General features: G+C 42.9%; 1 protein-coding gene across 7 annotated transcripts in view; it reads left to right on the forward strand.

Moving 5' to 3' along the window:
* IQSEC1 (IQ motif and Sec7 domain ArfGEF 1) overlaps window positions 1–24,986 on the forward strand; it is a 229,475-nt gene that overhangs the window by 137,155 nt on the left and 67,334 nt on the right. For all 7 annotated transcript variants that reach the window (XM_040406682.1, XM_040406683.1, XM_040406684.1 and 4 more), the window contains exons 2-3: window positions 16,301–16,580; window positions 20,379–21,631. In XM_040406682.1, the coding sequence (XP_040262616.1) occupies window positions 16,301–16,580; window positions 20,379–21,631 (1,533 nt within the window). The remainder of the gene's footprint in view (window positions 1–16,300; window positions 16,581–20,378; window positions 21,632–24,986) is intronic.

The raw sequence follows: 24,986 nt of genomic DNA on the forward strand, positions 1-24,986 counted from the left end.
TGACGTGCGGTAGATTTCAAAATCTTCCCTGCAGGTCAAATTCCCGACAGTGTACATGCCCCACATACATGCACTGCTACTCTGAAAATAAATGTGAACCTTTGTGTGTGCCTATCCCCTTACAGTGCAGGAGATTGCTGTAATCATTTTTCTTTTCTAGCTGAAGGAACACACTGACCCCCATAATACAGCTCTGACCCCTCTTTACTGACGCATTTGCTGTTATAGACAGACGGGCCGGGCACCCCATTAGGGAACATTTATCAGCGTGTTGCAGCTTTAAATCGGCAGGGTTTTTATTTTGAATGGGGGAGGGGCTGGGTGTGGTTGGGTGGACCTTGTTGGTCTCAGACCTGGAACGGGGAGTATGGGCCTGAGCGCCATCATAGCATATCCTCATCATTATTATGATCCTGTTTGGTGCACTCATGATGAGTCTCCTGCTAGAGCGTGATATTTCCATGTGATCCCTCCATCCAGAGTGCTTCCATTTACTTGCCAGGCTTATGTCACAAAGCACCCTGTGTTCTTCTATGCAAATCAGCAAATGATTCATCCTCCTCTTCAACAAACATGAAACATTTTGCTCCAGGTTTGAGTAAACACAGAAAGGCTTCCATCAATCCATGTGAGCTGAGCTGCTTCACATCTACTAAATTTCTCCGGAAAAAAAATTAAATTATTAGATGTTTTTTAACAGTAAATATGTGGTGCTTTTATAAAGCTTAGTGAACCCAAGCACCATGCATGGTATTGGTATTTTTTGGTGCAGAAGGTGGTGTTAGGCCCAGAGCAAGGAGTGCCGTTTCTAGTTGCAGGGGGTGATCTGTAGCCCGCCTGTAAACTGTATAGATCCGAGGACCCCAATATTAAATTTCTATTAAAAGGAATGGGCCCAAGCTTGTATATATCCTATAGGTGCATGGGGAAATGAAATTGGGTCATTTGGAGTACTAAACTAATTTGAGCTTTGTATTTGGAACTTTTTGTTCTTGGCCAAGTTCTTGTCTTTCGAATGAAACAATTACACAGTAGTTCCCACCTCAAATATACAAGAACTTTCTAGAAGCCCTCCTCAAAAAAAACTCAACAGAAATTACATAGCGTTCATGTGTGTATACATATTAGGAGAATTTATCATGAGGGGAATTTTTGAAATCAGTTTTTCTGAGTCTGCATTGGCGTAATTTAGGCCAAATTTATCAAAAACATGACATTGGTCTAGATGTTACTGCAGTAACTGGAGTAAGATTACGTCTTTTTAACTTCCCTGCCCACTTTTCAAAATTGGAGTGAATGATGTAAAAATGTAAACTGTTGCAAAATGTTTGCACAAATAAGCCCAAAAAGTTTCAAGCCCCGATTTTGTGACCTTTTTGAAGCCAGAATTATGTAGCGCAGAGTGTAGTACATTCCCCTATTAGTTCTTAGATTGCTACTCTGAGTTTCTTTCAGATGATGCTCCTCCAAGCCATGTGGTGGAATGGAAGTGGCAACCCTGTGAGCACATTTGATGTGGAGTACAGTAGGTGTCAGTCATACCGCACCATCTGAACTACCTTGGGGGTTGAATCGTGCAGTTTGGATGGTGAAGTTTGATAGAGCAACATTATTTTTTGTGTTGGTTCTGGTTTTGTATTGAGTGTCTTGGTTCCTTCAGTTAGGCTACTTTCACACTAGCGTTCGGGGCTCCGCTTGTGAGTTCCGTTTGAAGGGGCTCACAAGCGGCCCCGAACGGATCCGTCCAGCCCTAATGCATTCTGAATGGATGCGGATCCGCTCAGAATGCATCAGTCTGGCTCCGTTTGTCCTCCGCTCCGCTCAGCAGGCGGACACCTGAACGCAGCTTGCAGCGTTCGGGTGTCCGCCTGGCCGTGCGGAGGCAAACGGATCCGTCCAGACTTACAATGTAAGTCAATGGGGACGGATCCGTTTGAAGTTGACACAATATGGCTCAATTTTCAAACGGATCCGTCCCCCATTGACTTTCAATGTAAAGTCAAAACGGATCCGTTTGCATTATCATGAACAAAAAAAAAAAAAAAAAAATTTTATTTTATTTTTTTTGTTTATGATAATGCAAACGGATCCGTTCTGAACGGATCTAAGCGTTTGCATTATAGGTGCGGATCCGTCTGGGCACATACCAGACGGATCCGACCTAAACGCAGGTGTGAAAGTAGCCTTAGTAAAGTATGGTATTTAATTGGCCAGAAAGATTCTTTGGACACAAAATGTTGTTTCACCTTCTGCAGCTTGTAGTTCCATGTAATGGGCTCTTTCAGGTAATTCCTAAAGGAGCCCATTGTAGTAAATATCATATACCATGCATGGAATTACTGTATAATGTCATAAAGCTAGAAGACGTGGAGAGATTCACGACATATGATACAAGGATGTCCAGCATGTACAATGCATACTGCAACTTCTGTTTTTTCTAGAAATATTGAAAGAAGTACAGATATTACAGAATTAAAGGAAATGTGTCATCAGAAAATGACCTACTGTTTAAATCACTTTTTTATGTAAAGCGTTTTTTTTTGTTAATTTTTCCATGTCATTATATTAAAAAATATATATAATCCTGCAATTTTCACACTGGACGCTAGGCCTAATAATAAGTCATGATTTATTGTTCTGTAAAAATAACTTTTCAGTAGCTATCTCATTATCAGCACAGGAAGAATTACAATGACAAGTAACACCTCGGCATAGATAACATAGGATCTACCATACACAATAGGGGGATATCACAGCTTATCTACTCCCCCCTGGCCTCTGCACAGATCACAGAGCATGCCAAGAAAACTCTCCTATAGAAGTCAATGAGTCCTCACCTGTTCATTGTGTCTATGGACCATGTAACTGCTCAAAAGACAGGAAGTCTTAACATATGGTATTTTAGGCCTAGTGACCAGTGTTAAAATTGCTGTATTATTTACATGAAAAAATATATATAGGTAGTGATATGGAAAAATGGCAAAAAAAAACACGCCAAAAATTCAAAAAAATATATGTTTAACATCAAAACGTAATTTAAACAATACGTCATTTTCTAATGATACATTACCTTTAAAGAGTTTGTCTCATTTTAGCAAGTTGTATTTATCATGTAGAGGAAGTTAATACAAGGCACTTACTAATGTATTGTGATTGTCCATATTGCTTCCTTTACTGTCTGGATTTATTTTTCCATCACTTTATACACCGCTCGTTTCCATGGTTACAGACCACCCTCAAATCCATCAGTGGTGGTCGTGCTTACACACTATAAGAAAAAGCGTCAGTCTCTCTGGTGGCCGAGACCATGGGAGCGCACATAGGCAGTGGCATAACTACCATAGCGGCAGACCATGCGACTGCTATGGGGCCCAGGGCAAGAGGGGGCCCAGTCTTAGTTGGGATTATCTCCTCTTCTACTCTAGGTGAAAACGTGGTCACGACTCTACCCTCTAAAGGAACACCTTTTAGCAAATGAGGCAGTGGAAAAATGGCCCATGGGTCATTGAAAGGGGTTCAGGAGGAAACCCTTTGTTGCTGTGTGTGGGGGGGCCTGGTTTGATCGTTGCTATGGGGCCCTTACTTCTCTATGTACGCCACTGCACATAGGCTAGTGCTTTTTTCCTATATTGTGCAAGCACGGCCACTGCTGATAGATTGCTAGGTGGTCTGTAACCATGGAAACGAGCAGTGTATTATGTGATAGAAAAATGAATCCAGACAGCAAAGGAGGCAAGATGGATAATAACAGTACATTAGTAAGTGCCTTGTATTAACATTCGCTACATGATAAATGCCACTTACTGAAGTGAGACAGCCCCTTTAAGTGGTGTAAAGTCCTGAAGCATGGTAGGGCAGTGTGGCGGAGACACGGACGCAACAGTCCTGATAAAGTAACGTAGGGATTTAGTTCAGCTCCAATATGGATTAAACAACAGAAGAGAAACAACACCAAAAAGCGTTCGCCTGGCTGGGCTGGTATAGTGACTGAGCACCCCTGCCTCGCGCTCCCAGGGGTGCTGGTAATACTCGGCTCTGGTACCAGCCTGCAGACTTCTTTTACAGAGAGCTGCTGCTGGTTCCCTCAGGCTTTGATGCACCTGTAATGACGCCCCCTTTCTCAGCTGGACGGACTGAGTCTCCCACACTCTCTGTAGGGGAGCCGGAGTGGTGAGTCCGTCCCACTACCACCTATTCACCACTCCGATAAAGCCGGCCCAGATCTTCTCATTTACCAACAGTTCAGCAACAAAACAACATTATCCGGCTTTTAATATCTCGCCCAGCTTAACTTTCTGGGTGAGATATACACTCCCTGCAATATAATTCCTGCTGTCTGCCTACAGTGGATACAATAGGATCTGGGTGGCATTTCAGATGTGTCCAATGTCCTATCCGTTTGTAGTATGTAGTATCAATGCACACTAATGTCTGGGGGATCCTCAGCAATCTCTCAAGGAAACGAATGGACAATGTACTGTACTTCCTGCTACATATCGCTTGCATCTCATCACCATAGAGGCACTAGGCTGCGTTCACACTACTGTTTCATCACATTAGACAGGAAGAACTTGTTGAAATAACAGACACCACAACAGATCCCCATCAGACCCCATTATAAGTCAGTGGATGTTGTGATTTCCATTACAGCAAAGTGTACAGACCCCAATAGACATTAGTGCTGGGATGGCCAACCTGAGGCTCTCCAGCTGTTGTAAAACTACAACTCCCACCATGACCTGCAGTAGACTAATAGCTGTTGGTACTCTGGGCATGCTGGGAGTTGTAGTTTTGCAACAGCTGGAGAGCTGCAGGTTGGCCATCCCTGCATTAGTGTGTTGTCGGCTGGGACCGAACCTCAATCTAATGTTGGGGAGCTCCTAACTCTCCCCCGAAAGATGACTTTGGGGGAGACCAGGAATGTTTTCGCCTGATCCTTTTCTTCTCCCGGGGAAAATTTGCCACCAGAAGTATCTGCCAGCAGCTTTCTTCTCTCTCCCCACTGAAAAGTGAGTGTATATGTGTGCGGGGGTCAAGCTTCATATAATCCTTATTATCAGTATGTTTAAGGCTTGCATTACTGCAAATTAAAATATATATATATATATCTTCATCACCGTGCGACTGGCTGTGTGTTTTTTAGGCATCATATCATTGGTCTGAAACGCGTTAGCTGCTTGCATTTGTCCTCTTTCTTGGATTTTACTGTCCTGTTCAGTATTTTACGGAAGCTGGAATGATATCTTGAAATCACACATGCATACACTGACCTAACTGAATTACACAGCAATAGGTTAGCGTTACAAATTTGTAAAACCGCTGCATTTTTTATGATGCTCGGACCACAGCGCCCGGACCCCTGCAAGTTGTATTCCCTAGAACCGCGGGAGGTATAAATGGCATGCCCAGCTTCACACATTTTCCCATTGTCCTTTAATTGCTGCATAATACATTTATTTGTAGATTGATGTACAAAGATTAAATGCACGGAGATGAATGCAATTTATCATAAATGCCTCAAAATGCAATTTTTGTTTTTGGCTTGACAGCATTTCTATGGAAGCTGTGTAATTATAGGGTAAGGGAAAATGAATGTTTGGATATGCGGCTGCGGCAGTCATACTATATTAAGGCTTGCGAGCTCCCAGCTGCCAGGCCAGAGGCTTCTCGATCTGTCTACTACTTTATTTAGGATGAATGCTCACATTCCAGGAGTCAGCTGTTGGAAGAACTGTAGGAGTCTTCGAGGAATGTTACTATTCCAGAATTAGCTTTCGCTCTGAACTTTAATTCCAAAAAGAGAGATTTGGGAAGCTCATTAGACAGATTTTTAATTCCCGGCAGCTGCTGGTTTTATGGCCCTAAGTGTTCTGCGAGACTGAAGAAATAGCCCTCAATATTTCATAGGTTGCTCTTTCCGTACAGGGCTGCAGACATTTTGGAGTCTTGATTACACTTCCTGGCATCTCCCGCTAAGTCTGAGCCCTGCTGTCAGATTGCTGGCTTTTCTGTGCAAGTGAATGAGCTCTGTGTTGTGAGGCTGGGGTTTAATGATTTAACCATATGAGCTGGAATGGAATTTTTTTCTCACTGTCAGACATTTCTTCATGAGGTGCTGGGATTATAACCGTTAACAGAATGCCGTTTAACACAATAGAGTGCATTTTTTTTTCTCTCGTTGCGTCTACAATGCATTCAGAAAGTCTTCAGACCCTTTCACTTTTTTTTACATTTTGTTATGTTGAGGCCTTGTGCTAAAAAGTTCAAATGTTTCCCCATCGTTCTGTACTTAGTCCCCCATAATGACAACAGTAAAAAGAATGTTCAAAATCTTTGCTAATTTTTTGAAAAGAAAAAACTAAAACATTGCATTGACATAAGTATTCAGACCCTTTATTCAGGACGTAGTTGAAGCACCTTTGACAGCGATTACAGCCTCCCGTCTTTTTGGGTTTGATGCCACAAGGTTTGCACACCTGGATTTGGGGATTTTTCTGCTATTCTTCTCTGCAGATCCTCTCAAGTTTTGTCAGGTTGGATGGAGACCATCGATGGACAGCTTTTTTCTGTTCTCCCCAGAGATGTTCAATTGGGTTCAAGTCGGGGCTCTGGCTGGTCCACTAAAGAGCTTTCACAGAGCCAGTCCTGTGTTCTCTTGGCGGTGTGCTTTGAGTCATTGTCTTGTCGAAGGGTAAACCTCTGGCCCAGTCTGAAATCCAGACTGAATCAGGTTTTTATTAAGATTATCTCTGTACTTTGCACCATTCAGCTTTCCCTCAACTCTGACTACCATGCGTCACTGTAGGGATGGTATTGGACAGGTCATGAGCAGTGCCTGGTTTCTTCCAGACATAATGCTTAGAATTCGAGCCAAAAAGTTAAATATTGGTTTCATTAGACCAGAGACTGTTTATAACAGTCTGAGAGTCCTTTTAGGTGCTTTTTTTTTCAATCTTTCGTGTTTCTTGCCACTCTGTCATAAAGCCCAGATTTGTGGAGTGCTGCAGTGATGGTTGGCCTTCTAGAAGTTTCTCCTGTCTTTTGGAGCTCAGCCAGAGTCACCAGTGGGTTCTTGGTCACCTCTTTTACCAAGGTCCTTTTCCCCTGATTAGTTTGGAGGGGTGGCGAGCTGTAGGAAGAGTCCTAGTTGTTCCAAACTTTTTCCATTGAAGAATAATGGAGGTTACTTTCTCTTGGGAGCTTTCAGCGGGGCAGACATTTTTTGTACCTTTCTTCAGATCTGTGCCTTCACACAATAATGTCTCGGAACTCTACAGGCAGTTCTTTCCTCTTTGTGGCTTGTTTTTTTCTGTGATATGCATTGTTAGCTGTAAGACATTATGCAAACAGTGGTGTGTCTTTCCAAATAATAGCCAAATTATAGATTTTTACCACAGGTGGACTCCAATCAAGGTGCAGAAACATCTCAAACATGATCAAATGGCAGACCCCCAGAGCAAAATGTCAAGGGTCATAGCAAAGGGTCTGAATACCTATGTCCATGTGAAATTTTGTGTTTTTCTACATTTGCAAGCATTTAAGGGAGATTTAGTGCAGACTGATGGGGAAAACTAAATTTTTTAAGTTTTAGCTCAAGGCAACAACATAACAAAATGTGAAAAACGTGAAAGGGTCTGACTGAAGACTTTATAAATGCACTGTATTCATTGAGCATATTCACTTATGTCAATCCCTTTCCTCAATGGTACTTACAATGTAATCTTCCTACAGGCTCATGCACACAGTAATGTCATGTGCAGTAATCACATGGTACACAGACTGCACAACATGTCTGGGTTACTGACCCATATCAAATTCCGTGTGCTGCCATTTAGCACCTTTAATGAGGTATTGTATTCTCCCCTAGGAACAATGCAATACTTTTAAGGAAGAATGCCTTCATCTAGAGGCATGCGTTGGAGCACGCTTAATTGCTTTGAGATGAAAAATGTCTTTTAGGGTATATTCAGGCAACAGTTTTAAAAAACCGCCATTAAAAAGGACCTTTTACCACTCCTGACATTCCTGTTTTAATAGCTTCATGCATTCCCCATGTAATAACAATTCTGGGGAATCTGTTCTTATGGCTCTATGTTGTGTCTTTCTGTTATTATTTCTACTAGAAGTTATGAATGAATTGCTATTAGCCTTCAGTAAGGCTACAGAGGGGAGGTAACCAGTTGGGGGGGTGTACCTTACACTCCAAGCATGATCATGTGATGTCACCAGACTAGGTGTTTCAGGTCCTGCTGCCTCCAATGAGGAGTGAGTGTCCCCACACATGCAAGTGAATGATGTGAGTAGTAGAACATTTTTTTTTAACCCCGAAAGGCCAAATTTTACTCGGTGTAACCATTTTTAACGGTTGTGTTACGAGTGCACTCCTGTCTAAACGGCCGCAAAAAAACTGTCCCGCTGATTTCAATGGGGTTAGTCTCGCTGTGAAAATGGCCCAAAATAGCACCTATCCTATTTTTGAACGGCCACTATTCACTAGACTTTAATAGGCTTTGAAAACCACCATGTGACGGACGTTACAGAAATGCCCGTCGCACAGCCGATTTTCACATTCGCGTGAATGAGGCCTCAGACAGTTCATACGTCCACCCCTATTTATTTGTGCCATGTGGGAGTAAGCTGGAGTACCTTGAAGAATAAGAGTACGGACACACAGAGCCGATTTTTGTAACTATTGGATTTGTGTCGGTTTTTGCTGCAGATTTGCCAAATATTTCACCCCATGCATTGTAAAGGGTCAAATCCGCGGTCGATATCCGAAGCATGAATTGACATTGGCACCTCTGGTCAATTTACACAGTGGATTTTTTAATTTTTTTGCATCACATTGATGACATTTCAATTCATTATAAATTACTATAAAGTGCTGCAGATTTGTCACACGCAAATCCACTGTGTATCCATCTAATGGGGATGACCCAAAATATAGCGATTTTTATTTATATATTTTTTATTTTTTTAGTTTTCGTTGCCGCTTGCCAGTCCCCTTGCTGTTTCCGTCACAGCCCCAAAAATGTTGGAATTTCCTATGACTGCTCCAACGTAAAATTTGATGTTAAATATATTTAGTTGAGTCTCATTTTACACATTAGCTTTAGATTTAATAGAAAAATCCATATGCCATGTGTCAGGCAGACGGCGGCGAGCGTTTTCTGTCTGAAGAACGCGGTTAAAAAAATAAGTCAGGTAATGTAATTCACTAAAGTGAGAAGCAACCGAGCAAGGTGCATTGTTTCTGGGTGAACTTCATTTCACAGCTCGGTGCCCTTAGCCCGCAGATGATCAGATATTCACAGCATGCCAAACGCCAACAAATGTGGATTCATGCGAGTGGAGCTGGCACTGGCAGCAGTAATACTTTGTCATGACTGTGGGGGGCAGCGTGCCTAGAGGCACACAATAAATCATGTTCTCACAGTACAGTTAAACTCTTGTTTCGTTATGAAGCACTGTATTGCATAATATATTAGGATTATTCCAGATGGATCGAATAAGCAGGGAAGTTAAATCCTAGTCTATGTGAGGTTTGCACAGTTGTACAGCCAATACCGCTTGCTAAACAGGAAAATAGGACCATCTTGGGAATACTATATCTGCTCTCCTGATATTTCTGTTTTAGTAAATACTTCTATTCCTCAAAATCCTGGAGCATCTTTTCTTAGAACTCTGGATTGTGCTGTTCCTCCGTTATTCCTCCTAGACAGGATGTTACTGTAACGACGCTGGTTTTTTATAAGACTGCAGATCTGGACTTCACTTACTATATGTCAGTTGCCTTTTCCAGGTACTTACCAGTGTTGTCTTCCGGTACTCAGATACCCCCAGGACTTACAATAGGGCTGAATTGTATAACTGGATGGGCGCAAGAATATTATTATGTAGCCCGTATCAACAATGGCATGGAACCAAGGTACAGGGGTAGATACTCATTGCTGGATGACAGCAACCAAATGATGATGGTGCACTGAATACTAAATCAGACAGATGAAGATACCCAAAGATGAACAGAGAGACAGACAGCTGACCCTAACTACCTCTACCTGAATCTTTCCTTGTGTATATCCCTGAACACCGGCACCCACTAACACCCCACTCTGACCCTCAATACTCCTAAATGTTTGCCTATTGAAACCCTACTCTGTAATACTGACCCTCTCGTGTAGGTAGGATACAGAGAATCCCCTAATCTCCATGAAAACCGCCGTGTCTACCTATTTGGATGATCTGCCCTAAATTGCAGGCCCCAACTGGGTGACAGTCCCTTTCCTGACTAAGGGGTAGTCAGACAAAAGCAGGTCAGGACTTAGGATAGGTCATCAATATCTGATGAGTGGTGGTCCAACTGCAGGCATCTTGAAGGGGCTGCAATTCTCAGACAGCATCTTCACAGTATACCAAGCACCACCTATTAGGATACCGGCACATGGATACGGACTGTCTTGCATAAATTCGGTGAGAATTTTTAATGTGGATATTTGATGCGGATATTTGATTTGATGCAGATCTCACTCTTGTACGCACCGCACGGAGAAGTGACATCCTGCAGATTTCAAAAAACGCACTTCAGATTAATTTCGGCACGGAACAAAAAAGCCAAGTGTACAATCTCATACGCTTTGCTCGTACTGTATTAAGCTGCAGGTTTTCTGCAAGAGAACCTGCACGGGGGAAAAACCGCTCGTAATCTGCAACGTGTAGAGAAGAAGGATTTGTTGTTAGTCTGTACACAGTCTGATGCAAACTTGTCCTGCAGTGCAAATACTATGACGCTCTGGGAAATAGGATGTTTCTAGAAGGCCGGTATTTACCTCCAGAGGGCCTGGCTTTGTGTGTACTAAACGTATGACTGGTGACTGTCGTCATCCCAGGCTTGTGAGAGGAGGGTGAGCAGAATGACGGGACAGGAGTAATCAAAGAACAGGAACCTCAGTGGATGAATATAAAAAGAACACGAGCGTGTACTGTACTTACCGCTATATATAGGCTGCAGGCCTCCAGAAATAGGACTGGAGCAGCTTTCCTCTGCACAGCACTATAGGTATAAAGGTCTGCCACATTCTGCGGAGTTCTCTAGTTTATAAAGGTTTGGAGTTCTTTTTTAGTTTTTTTTCTAACTTTTGTTCTTGTTAGTTTTATTTAGGCCTCATGCACACAACAGTATGAATTTTGTAGTCCGCAAAAAGCCGATCCCCAAAATACGGATGATGTCTGTGTGATGTCTGTGCAGCTTTTTTTTTTTTTTTTTTTGCAGCCAAGAATAGGACATGTTCGATCTGTTGCAGAAAGGACATACAGATGATGATCCTTGTGCTTTCCGCATCCATATGTCCATTCCGCAAAGGGATAGAACATGTCCTATACCTGGCGGACCACGGACCCATTAAAGTCAATGCGTCCGCAAAAAAAAACACATTCAACACAGACGTCACACGGACATTATATGAATTTTGTGGATCGCACATTCTATGTGAATAAAGCTAACTCCCTAGGCAGTTGTAGACGTGTATTACCTAACAACCCTGCCCGTTGTGTGTATAGTCTTTTTACGTTCGTTTGCCTGTAAGTGTATCGGTTTTCATTGCATACTTTGAATGGGAAGGGTCCTCCTGTTGTGATGTTTGTCCAAACTTAGGTGGCGATTCCTGCAGCTTATGGTATCTCTCTACGTGCAGCTGCGCAGAAATAGAGCAAGAAAGTAGCTGCAGCTGCGTCCCCTCTTCCCCCATCCTTCCAGTCTGTTTATTATGGTATTGCGTCAGTAAGGGATTGAATAAGTTTCTGAACATTTACAGAGAGACTGCAAACAGAGAACGTTAAAGAGGACCTGTCGCCTCTCCTGACATGTCTATTTTAGTAACTACTTCCATTTCCCATGTATTAACAATTCTGGAGCATCTATGCTTATGACTCTACATTGTACCGTTCCTTTATTATTCCTGTTAGAAGTTATGAATGAATTGCTGACAGTCTGCAATTAAGGTCCACATGGGTGTTACTAGTTGCGAGTGTGTCCCTGCACAATCTGACACTGACAGCACGGTTTGGATATTGTCAGAGTGCGCAGGGACACACCTCCCAAAACTGGTAAAACCCATCTGCTAGTATTTCATTTCTAACTTCTAGCAGGAATAATAAAGGAATGGCACAACATACAGACATAACAATAGATGTTCCAGAATAGTTATTACATGGGGGATGCAAGTGGTTGCTAAAACAGATACAGTTGCAAGAAAAAGTATGTGAACCCTTTGGAATGATATGGATTTCTGCACAAATTGGTCATAAAATGTGATCTGATCTTCATCTAATTCACAACAATAGACAATCACAGTCTGCTTAAACTAATAACACACAAATAATTAAATGTTACAATGTTTTTATTGAACACACCATGTAAACATTCACAGTGCAGGTGGAAAAAGTATGTGAACCCTTGGATTTAATAACTGGTTGAACCTCCTTTGGCCGCAATAACTTCAACCAAACGTTTCCTGTAGTTGCAGATCAGACGTGCACAACGGTCAGGAGTAATTCTTGACCATTTCCCTTTACAGAACTGTTTCAGTTCAGCAATATTCTTGGGATGTCTGGTGTGAATCGCTTTCTTGAGGTCATGCCACAGCATCTCAATCGGGTTGAGGTCAGGACTCTGACTGGGCCACTCCAGAAGGTGTATTTTCTTCAGTTTAATACATTCTGTTGTTGATTTACTTCTATGCTTTGGGTCGTTGTCCTGTTGCAACACCCATCTTCTGTTGAGCTTCAGCTGGTGGACAGATGGCCTTAAGTTCTCCTGCAAAATGTATTGATAAACTTGGGAATTCATTTTTCCTTCGATGATAGCAATCCGTCCAGGCCCTGACGCAGCAAAGCAGCCCCAAACCATGATGCCTCCACCACCATACTTCACAGTTGGGATGAGGTTTTGATGTTGGTGTGCTGTGCCTCTTTTTCTCCACACAGTGTTGTGTGTTTCTTCCAAACAACTCAACTTTGGTTTCATCTGTCCACAGAATATTTTGCGAGTACTGCTGTGGAACATCCAGGTGCTCTTGTGACAACTGTAAACGTGCAGCAATGTTTTTTTTGGACAGCAGTGGCTTCCTCTGTGGTATCCTCCCATGAAATCCATTCTTGTTTAGTGTTTTACGTATCGTAGAATCGCTAACAGGGATGTTAGCATATGGCAGAGACTTTTGTAAGTCTTTAGCTGACACTCTAGGATTCCTCTTCACCTCATTGAGCAGTCTGCGCTGTGCTCTTGCAGTCATCTTTACAGGACGGCCACTCCTAGGGAGAGTAGCAGCAGTGCTGAACTTTCTCCATTTATAGACAATTTGTCTTACCGTGGACTGATGAACAGCAAGGCTTTTGGAGATACTTTTATAACCCTTTCCAGCTTTGTGCAAGTCAGCAATTCTTAATTGTAGGTCTTCTGAGAGCTCTTTTGTGTGAGGCATCATTCACATCAGGCAATGCTTCTTGTGAAAAGCAAACCCAGAACTGGTGTGTGTTTTTTATAGGGCAGGGCAGCTGTAACCAACACCTCCAATCTCATCTCATTGATTGGACTCCAGTTGGCTGACACCTCATTCCAATTAGCTCTTGGAGATGTCATTAGTCTAGGGGTTCACATACTTTTTCCACCTGCACTGTGAATGTTTACATGGTGTGTTCAATAAAAACATGGTAACCTTTAATTCTTTGTGTGTTATTAGTTTTAGCAGACTGTGATTGTCTATTGTTGTGACTTAGATGAAGATCAAATCACATTTTATGACCAATTTGTGCAGAAATCCATATGATTTCAAAGGGTTCACATACTTTTTCTTGCAAATGTATGTTAGGAGTGGTGACAGTTCCTCTGGGAAGTAAGAAGATACTCTCGTCCAATTAGTCTGAGAAAAATGTCACTTCTGCTTGAAACCTAAAGAAATCAAAAAGTGTAATTACACAGTTCAAAGATGTCACCCGTTCATATGTACCACCTCTACCCCAGACAGTGATGTGACACATGTTACTGGCTCCGGCTCAGTTCGTATCCAGTATTCCCCAGTGTATACCTCCAACACAAGCCTCCGATGTGTGCCCCTGTAAAGGCATACAGTGATATGCATCAGCCATACGGTATACGTTTTTTTTTTTTTACTGTACCATCAGTGGGGAAAGCAGTGAAACCGTTGCGGCACACTAAAACTTTACCAGTTAAGTTGGGGTTTTTTTTCTGAAGAAAATCTGTATATTCTGCGGCTTCACAGTGACTACAGAATTAAATGTTTCCGTGAAGTTTTCATTATCACGCTCTGTGAATCCCACGGCGCTTTAACTCTGAAGTGAGAATTCAGCCGCGAGGAAAAACATAAATCTGAGCAGCTTCTCAGAAAAATTCAAAACCACAGAGCCACGATCCCCCTCAGGGCTGGTATTTCATATTTCATGTCATTGTGAGCACAGGGTCTAGTGAACAGCGCAGGGCGGGCCGGACGACCTTTTCCTCTTTTCTTTTTATACCTCTTTCTATAATAAGATTGTAAAAATGTCTGCACTCATATACGCCTTGGGTGTGTCCTGACAAAATGGTACTCTGAGAATTCAGGCATACTGACATTCTCCCATACAGTACTCTGGTGTGCCCTTATATAATGTCTATTACCCCGAGTACTGCTGTCAAATACTGGGGTTCTAGGGCAACGTAATGGGGGCGTGAAAAGCCGGTCTTTGTCTCTCTCCTGTCGTCATAAATTAAAGAGATTGTCTGGGCTTTTTCTGAGGATAAGTCATCAATATCAGATCGCCGGTGGTCTGACACCCGGCACCCCCACCTATCAGCTGTTTGAGTAGACGGCGCATGCTGTGCGCACGTGCCACCTTCCTTCTCTCTTCCTGTCCACTACTGCTGTCCCATAGACATACAGCGGCGAGTAGGAAGAGAGAAAGGAGGTGGCACGTGCGCCGTCTGCTCAAACGGCTGATCTGATCTGATTCTGATCTGATATTGATGACCTATCCTGAGGATAGATCATCAATAGAAAAAGCCCGGACAACACCTGTAAGCGCACCTCTGGCAGTCCTTGCGCCTGATATAATATCTAATCAAGCTCCTGACGGCGGTAGTTTTGACTCTTCTTTTACACCTGTTTTCAGACATAAATCTTAGTAAATGTGTCAGGGCTGAAGTCCTGGCCTGAGAATGGCATAAAAACTCTCATGTGACAAAGTATTGTTGTCCTTTGATATGACATATACTGTACATATAAAAATATGTGTCGGATATAGGATTATTAATCAGGGCTGGACATGTCCACCAGAGGATCCTCCAGGCTGTAACACAACAATGGGCCCCAAAGGTTCAGCAGAAGACAACCCAATGAGGTTTTGACTCTGGAGCCGTGTGCCACCAGGGTCTATTTCTTACAGGTTGATCTATGTCTTCTGTGTCTTCGACCAGCTACTCCATTCATATGGACATAATGTGCATTTGACTCCTGGACATACAGTACAACCAGGGGCCTAGCCGTAGGGGGTGCACCTTGCTTTAGTACTGGACAGCCCCTTTAAAATTGTGGTTATTCAGACTGATGGTAAGCGTGACTGCCTGATCAACCTCTAGTTCAGAGGTCAACCAACTGCGCTGAAACTACGACTCCCAGCATGAACATTTGCTGAACTGTTTTAGGAACTCCCATAGAAGTAAATGGTGCATGCTGCGAGTTGTAGTTTCCCAACAGCTGGAGTGTCGGAGATTGCTGACGCCTGCACCAGCTGAACCACCTCAAGGAAGGAGTTTGCCGCTGGCATTGATGCCTTTATTACGTGTATTTGAAAGGAGCTCCATACATTTGTTTTAGTTTTCTTGTCATTTAGTCACAGAGAATGAAAAGGATTATTTTTTTCATGGAGGCTCCTTTAAGGTTCTGAGAGTAGAAACTTTGATCAGTTCAGTGTGTGATCAGTCAGGACTTTGACCTCAGGATAAGACTGACACAAATGTCTCCTACACGCCCAGTACATGCCTGCATTCGGTTTCTATGCACGAAGGTAGTTCTGCTGACGAGCAAGATGAAAGGCAGGTACTTCACTGCGTGTTAATGTAACAGGTGAGATCCGTGAATGTGACCTTCTACTTCTTTGCATGCTAGGTGTGAGGACATGGATTTCGATGAAACCCTGCCGTCCTAAATAGATCAGATCAGTGAAAGCTGTTGTTTTATGTAATGGATGAAGACCACTTTCTGGTGGCCACCTAGACTTATGTTTTTTTCTGCATTTTTCTCCTGTTTAGTGTTGAAGGAGAGGTCCCTGGAAGTGAAACTGGCGCTTCTTTAGACGGCTCATCGGGCTACCACCAAGGAGCTATAACACACAGCTCCTCTATAAGCCCCGACCAGTACGACCATCCTTCGTATGGGATTTATTCAGTGTCCCCTGGACAGCGGTCACGAAGGCCAAAACTACAGCATTCCACATCTATTCTGCGGAAACAGGCCGAGGAGGAGGCTATCAAACGCTCAAGATCACTCTCTGAGAGCTATGAGCTGTCTTCAGACTTGCAGGACAAGCAGGTAACGCTGTTTCTTGTTGTAATGCTATATACATATGATTAAAGGGGTTATCCAAGAGTTAGACAGACCTCCCAGGGTGGCCGACCCACGATGGAGATCATACTTTTCTGGTCCCCACCGCTGGGTTCCGTGTTTGTCGCTCCTGGGACGGCTCTTCCTCTTCCTGCTGCACTGAGAACAACATCTCTGGTTGTTGTTAGTGGATACAGCTGAGAGGTGGATACAACTGCAGCAAGTCTTTATAACCCCTTATATAATTACCAGGCTGGACCTTAGGCCCATACATTTTACCTACAGCGATCCATTGTGACAAACCATCGGATCGGGAGAGATTGGTGCTCCAGCTGTATATAGTACACATATGCTGTATATAGTACAACGAGGATTGGCTTAGACTTATCTCACACAAGCAATGTTTCCGCTCGGATGTTTACAACGGACAGCATCCGGACTGAACCCTGAACCATTTGTTTCAGTGGGTGTATTTGCACCTTGGTTTTCACCAACCATCTGTCCATTCAGGAAAAATCACAGCATGTTCTATCTTCATCCATTTTCACGCAGGACTGGTCCGTTCAAGTTATTGGGTCAGTGGGAAAAAAAACTGACCGCTCACGGACAGCATCATTCTTCCTGATGGTTAATAGAAGATGCTGTGTGTTTTTCTTTTTTTCACATGGTTGGAAAATGGTTTTCAAACTGGTGCAATACGGAAACCGGAAACGCAGTTGCAGGCAAAACTTATTTAACGTGCATGCAAAATTATCAATTTTTCGCTGAACAGACTTTGACATGGTCCATATCACTTGTGTGAACAAGACACGTAGTGACGCATCATTCAAGCAGATGTGACCGCTGAGGCCTATGATTGGCTGCATCGTTTACGGGACTGAGCCACTTCCTGGTCCAGCGGGAACCAGAAGTGGCCTGGGCTCCTTGGTTGGACAACCTCTTTAAGCTGCCCATAGACAAGGTTGGCCAATCTTACCAGGACTGGATGTCTATATGATGTGTATGGGGCGTACCAAAGATAAGCCACCAAAGGTACGAGTGGTTGGCCGACCGCTGCTGAATGTGTATGGCCAGCTTTAGCTGTGAGAAGTATCCGATCTATATGGATCCTTTGAATGTTAGCAAAAATCTTCCTGTTCAATGAAAGGAAACAGAAATCTTGAAATGATAAAACACAACATGTTATAAAGTGGCACTACTTTACTGAACTACTAATCTTTTTATTACATTTTATTACAAAATCATCAGGGGACATAGTGTGGTTATGTAGTTTTATCATATTACATATTAATGGTCATGTATCAATGTAATTATACTGGTTAGTGCTCGTTTTTGACCTTTTAGTTTATCTTATTATTTAACCCCCACAGCACAACAAATAAATATCACTTCCAGAATAGGTTTTCTTGTTCATCCCGCCTCCAGAAAAAAAATGTAATAAAAGGCGAACGTCATATGTACCTCAAAATACCAGTACCAATGAAAACCTCCACTCATCCTGCAAAAAAAAGCCCAAAAAAAAAAACTCAGCCCGTCTACTGGAGTGAGTTTTGAGTTTGTGACTTTTTATGCAATTTTTTTTTTTTAAGTTGCAATGATAAATATAAGGAAACTACCGTAATTAACCATACCTACTTTCCTACCAATTTTCAAAATATGGAAACACAAAAACTAATGACTATATTTTGCAGGTTTTTTAATGCAAAGTAGTGAAGCGTACTGACTTTCAGAATAAAGTTAACATTATTTATGCCCTATGGTTAATAATGTAGCATTTAAAATGCAAAAATGGCGAAATCGCACCTCAATGGCTCTCGAAATGCAAGGAGAAAAAAGCAAACAGAAAGTTGCTTGGCACTGAAGGGCTTGTCCAGTCTGCATATCGATAGGATATGCCGTAAATGTGCGGGACATGCTAATATCTCAAGAACTGGGCCTCACTATGAATGGAGAGCAAGACGCGCATGAGCTGCTTTCTCCATTCTCTGCTATGTGACCCAGCATTCACACCTATTATATCCTATCGATATGCCATAATTGTCTAGATGGGACAACCCCTTTAAAAAGAAGGTCCCATTACAAACTATTATCTCTTATCTACAGAGTAGGAAATAAGTGTATGATCGTCGGGGTTCTGACCGCTGTGGCCCCCGATAATCAGGAGAACAGGGGCTCTGTGTTCTCCTGTTTAAATGGAGCTGTGGTCACGCATGCGTGCTGCCACTCTGTTCAACATAATGAGACTGCCAGAGACAGCCGTGCAATTGTGCTCCATATAAACAGGCGAACACAGAGCTCCTCTTCATGTGATATCCGGGGGCCACAGAGGTCAGACCCTCACCTATTTGGATAGGGAATAATTTTTTGTAATAGGACAACTCCTTTAAAACCCAAATAGGCCTAGTCATTATAAGGTTAATAGCATGTTGTTGTTTTTTCCTGTGAAATTTTTTCAGCAATATGTATTTTTTATAAAGCTAATCTGACTGCACTCTGTGGCACACTTCCCAGCGCCTCCAATGATATTTTAGTATTGTTTTTGAAAATAACATTATGTCATCGACTTTAAATTCCCTATTGCCACAGAAAATCTGCAATCATTATTATCTGCGTCTCATAGGATGGGATGTCATTGTTATATAGCAGAGACCTCAGAATATGCCTGCTCAATCCACCAACAACCACAAGACTGAAAGGGGGTTTCCAAACTAGATTTTAAATGGGTCAACTTGAGGGACATTGTTGAAATAATAAAAAAATTAAAATCCTTAACTCACCTTCCCAGATCCAGATCCCCCTCCTTCCCAGTCCTGATCCAGCTCCGCCGCTCAGTTCTCCCAGCCTGACTTTAGCAGTGACTAATAGTTTTGGCTGCAGTGGTGACGTCCTGTACAGACAATTACTGGCCTTCTGCTGTCTCTTACCGTACACCACTAACGCTAGTGATTGGCTGCAGGGGTCATGTGACATACACTGCTGCAGACAATTACTGGGCTTCAGCTGTCTCTTGCCGTACACCACCAAGACCAGTGATTGGCTGCAGCAATATAGAGGATAGCACAACCACAACAACATGTCACCGCTGCAGCCTGGCTGGGGAGTCCGAGCAGCAGTGCTGGATTGGGGAGGCTTGGAATATGTGTTAAAGGGATTGTTTAAATTATTTTAACAATGTTCCTGCCACTGGCCTATTACAAATGTAACTTGCAAACCCCTTTAAGGGAAAAGGAGCCTTAAACACGTCCAAGTGTTGGTACTTGTTGCACCTCTATGACCTGCTCCCATCTCCAGAACGGAGACCCCAAAGTGAAGGAGAGCGCACCGTGCAAGCATGGTCAATGCTCCACTCACTTCTATGGAACTGCTGGAAATTTTTGGCATTCCTGTAGAAATGAATGGAGGGCAGCCGCCCATGCTCGGTTGCCCTCTTGTTCACTTTGGAAGCTCTGTTCTAGAGACCTGCACTTATCTGACATTGGTGGCATATCCTAGTGTTGCCAGTTAGTGCAGTGCTGCTCCCACTGAAATGAATGGGGGTGTCCTGCAGGCTACAAGCCATGTCCCCTGCACAATGTGTGGAGATATGTGGAGGTGGAGCAAATCTGAAACAGCTGATTGGGGGGAGCTGTGTGTCGGATCCCCACCAATCACATATTGATGGCCTATCCTGAGGATAGGCCATTAATAGTATAGGAGTGGACAACCCCATTAATGGAGATTTGCTATTAGGGCATTTTCTGTGTCTGTCACTCTATTATGATAATCACTTTGTGTTAATTTCTTAAGGTGGAAATGCTGGAGCGCAAATATGGAGGTCGTCTCATAACCAGACATGCAGCACGCACTATCCAAACTGCCTTCCGGCAATATCAGATGAACAAGAATTTTGAGAGGCTTCGAAGTTCCATGTCCGAAAACCGCATGTCGAGACGGATTGTTTTGTCCAATATGAGAATGCAGTTCTCCTTTGAAGGACCAGAGAAAGTCCATAGTTCCTATTTTGAAGGAAAGCAGATGTCTCTGTCAAACGATGGCACAAAAGTAGGGCACCGGATTGTGCAATCGGATTGTGGGGATCTCGCCGAGCAGACGTCACTTAAATCTCCTGCTGCATCCAGCGATTTTGCTGATGCCATCACAGAACTAGAAGATGCTTTCTCCAGGCAGGTCAAGTCCCTTGCAGAATCTATTGATGATGCTTTAAACTGTCGAAGTTTACATGGCGATGAAGTCCAAGCATCTGAACAAGTTAGAGGTCGGGAATTAGAAAGAAGTAGTCAGATTAAGCCAGCACATAACCTTGATCACAGGAAACTTGATGAAATGACGGCATCTTACAGTGATGTTACCCTCTATATTGACGAGGAAGAACTCTCCCCTCCTCTTCCTCTTTCTCAGTCTGTGGACAGGCCGTCCAGCACAGAATCTGACTTGAGACTCAGATCAATGAACTCTTCTCAAGAGTATTGGTCCATGACTCATAAGGATGATAAGTTGGATACAGATACTAGCTGTCGGAGCACCCCATCGCTGGAGTGCCAGGACCATCGGTCAAGAATAGACCATCTTCCTTTGCTTACCATTGAACCACCTAGTGACAGTTCAGTAGACCTTAGTGATCGTTCTGAAAAAGGATCTATAAAAAGACAGAACGTGTATGAAAGAGGGATCCACAGTCAGCAAGGGAGTCCCAAACATATCACCCATATTCCAACCAAAATCATCCCTAGGGAGGATGACCAAAGCCGCCACCGGCCAAGGCCTATCGATGCGCAGTTGATAATTAATGGAACTGTAAACAGACAGAGTAAATCGGAATCTGATTATTCGGATGGCGACAACGACAGCATAAATAGCACTTCTAATTCCAACGATACCATAAACTGCAGCTCAGAGTCTTCAAGAGACAGTATCCGGGAGCAGACCCTGAGCAAACAGACCTACCACAAAGAGACACGCAACAGCTGGGACTCACCGGCATTCAGTAATGACGTGATCAGGAAAAGACATTACAGGATCGGGCTGAACCTTTTCAATAAGTAAGTACAAAGTACAATGAGCATGGTCAAATAGGAGTTAAAGGGGTAACTGTCATATTTATTTATTTTTTTGCTAGTTTATTAGAGCTAGGCATGTATACCTGAGTTAGTCTGTCAATGATTGGCAAAAGATCTGTAATTACCTTATAATAACAGCTTTCATTAATGTCCTCTGTCCCCCTTCCAATGCTCCCTTAAAAGACAGTTGCTATGGTTTGTCTGTCTCTGGCTAAGAAGACAGGAAGACGGAGGGGCGGTCCTTCACACTGCATGCCTGCATTAGGCTTCAGAGTGAGAAGGCGTGTCTCTCAGTAATTCAATCTGATTGGCTGGCAGGGAGCTAATGGCTACAGCAAGTGGGTATGGGAAGTGAGGGAAAGCAGTTTGGCCTCAGAAAACTGGCAGAGGAGCCATCTTGAGAAGGTCCTCATATTGTAAATGTTTAAACAGCCGTAACTAAGGGAAAAACTCAAGGAAAACGGTGGTTTGTGAAGAAACTAGAGATTGCTTTATGCATAATGCTGCTGCAGCAGTAACATATGCAAAAATTGATTTTTTTGATGAAAACATGACAGTTACCCTTTAAAGGAATTGCATTTAGATTCTGGCTCAAATGGAGCCAAAAAAACTGGCTACATGCTTTGTAACACATTTAGGCTACTTTCACACTCGCGTTTTGGGTTTCCATTTGTGACATCCATCATGGGCTCTCACAAGCGGTCCAAAATGGATCAGTTTTCCCCTAATGCATTCTGAATGAAAAAGGATCCACTCAGACTGCATCAGTTTGCCTCTGTTACGTCTCAATTCCGCTCTGGAGGCGGACACCAAAACACTGCCTGCAGCGTTTTGCTGTCCGCCTGACAAAACTGAGCCAAACGGATCCGTCCTGGGACACAATTTAAGTCAATGGGGACGGATCGGTTTTCTCTGCCACAATAGAAAACTGATCCGTCTCCCATTGACTTTCAGTGGAGTTCATGTCTGATCCGTCTTTGCTATATTACAGATAATACAAACGGATCCGTTCATGGCGAATGAATGCGGTTGTATTATTGTAACGGATCAGTTTTTGCAGATCCATGACGGATCTGCCCAAAACGCGAGTGTGAAAGTAGCCTTATTAAAGAGGACCTGTCACCAAAAAATACAGTGCAGTCTGCGGGCAGCAGGTTATACAGCAGGAGGAGCTGAGCTGATTGACATATAGTTTTGTCGGAAAAGATTCAGTAAAACTTGTAATTTATACATTTTTATTTTTGCCTTTTCCGACTCCTGTGAACAGCTATCGGTACAGGAGGGAGGTGTTACCAGTGACTGACAGCATTGTGTGTATAAGTGTGCATAAGACATAGCTGTCAGTCACTGGTAACACCTCCCTCCTGTACCGATAGCTGTTCACAGGAGGTGGAAATAGCAAAGATATAAATGTATAAATTACAGGTTTTACTGAATCTTTTCCCAAAAAACTATATATCAATCCGCTTAATTCCTGCTGTATAACATAGTCTTTTCTGATTCCACTGCAATTTGTGGTGACAGGTTCCCTTTAAGTGTTATATATACTTTTTTGACTCGCCTGATAAGGGGTAGTGGTTTAACAGACAATGCGTGCAAGTTAGGCGATCAATTCTGCCAAAAAGTAAGCCAACCAATAGGTGGTGTAAAATTAGACTGGACAGTATAAAGGTGCCCGAATTTATCATCCATCATCAGATAAATCTGCCACAATTCTGGACTGTCTAGTCTAAGTTCATACCATCTAAAAATGAATCTAGTCTTTCACAGGGTCTGATCCAGCACATCTATCTATCTATCTATCTATCTATCTATCTATCTATCTATCTATCTATCTGTTATGGCACAGTAAGAGGAAACAATCGTATTCTCTCATTGGCTATCAGGTGACTGGCTTCTGCGTACCTTGTGCACTCATATGTGTGAGCCATAGTAACTCTGGGTTAATATCTGTGTCCATAGAAAAGACTGTGTGAAGAATGAAATCATGTCCTCTGAGCAATCATTGTAGATAATATCTCTGCATTTGTGAAGGGACATTTACAGGACTTAGAGCATACAGAGAATCTCACCACTCTGGATACAAGCAGACACGTAATCCCAGAGACGGACCAAAAACAAGTAAAATGTCAGATTTAGTTCTGTTGTTTTGCATTTGGTTAAAGATGTTCTCTCATCATTATAAGATGCTGGATTTCATGTCACTTCAATACGCTATTCTTTAAAGGGTCACTGAATTTTCAGAAAAAAATTGATAGGGTATAAACAGGCTCCTTAAGGCCATACTCCTTAGATGTCCTCCAAACCTCCTCTCATACACATGCATGCTTAGCTGGCGGTTTAAAGAACCTTGAGAACAAAGAGACAGCCACGCTGAAATCCAGTCCCCAACTTTCCACCAGCATCTGCTGTCAGGAGAAAGCGGGACCTCTCATATACTTAGTCCAGATGATCCAACATTTGTCTAATGTCTGCAGCCACCTCTGCTGACTGGTGGTGGTACTACCTTTGGGATCTGAATAGATAAAGAGCAGTGTCCTATTCTGGCTTCTGATTTTTCTACCTGCACAGTGACCCTTTCAGCCAAGTGTTATAGAGGTACTTAGGTACAATTGTCTGCACAGTGAGAACGCTGCAGCTTCTTCTCAATAACACACTACCCACAGATCAAAGACCATGTTCACGCGTTTTCTTCAAACTGTGGTATGAGGACACAGCTGATTATTTGTATTGTAACAACCCAAACACTGTTCCTCTGACCTGAACTCACAGCATCATGATGACTTATGATGGTGTGAGCTCCTGCCTGACTGCAGGCCTACACAATGCCGCGCATACAGTACAGTAGACCCACGGTCAGGCAGGAAGCATTATTTAAAATTCTCATTGCTTGATTTCCAGACAGACAAAGCATAGTATTCAACAACTAGGTCTCCCCTTTACAGGATAACTCTGACTCAAATTCTCCACTCGTAGTACCAAAGAATTTAGTAAATCACTTGAGACGCATGCTGCTATAAAAATCTGTGCTAGGCCAGGTTCACAGGCGTATTTGTGCCCATCTTTTACAGACAATTTTTCCTAGCCAGCTGCTGGTCTACTGACCTGACCTCACAGCATGAGGCTTGTTTCACACATATGGGACAAATTCCCTTTAAGGGGCACATGCCTAATAAACCTGGCGCCTCTGACTGCAGTCCCTATGCCAGGATTTCCCATCTATGAGTTAGCCTAGATTTAACTATCAATTATGTCGGTTTCGAGTGGGTCATTAGAGGACATGCTCCTCCTGTTAAGCCCTACCTACTTTTCTCACCAGTTTTGAGACATCAAAAGA

This window comes from Bufo bufo, chromosome 9 (genome assembly GCF_905171765.1).
Source record: "Bufo bufo chromosome 9, aBufBuf1.1, whole genome shotgun sequence".
In the NCBI taxonomy this organism is placed as follows: Eukaryota; Metazoa; Chordata; class Amphibia; order Anura; family Bufonidae; genus Bufo; species Bufo bufo.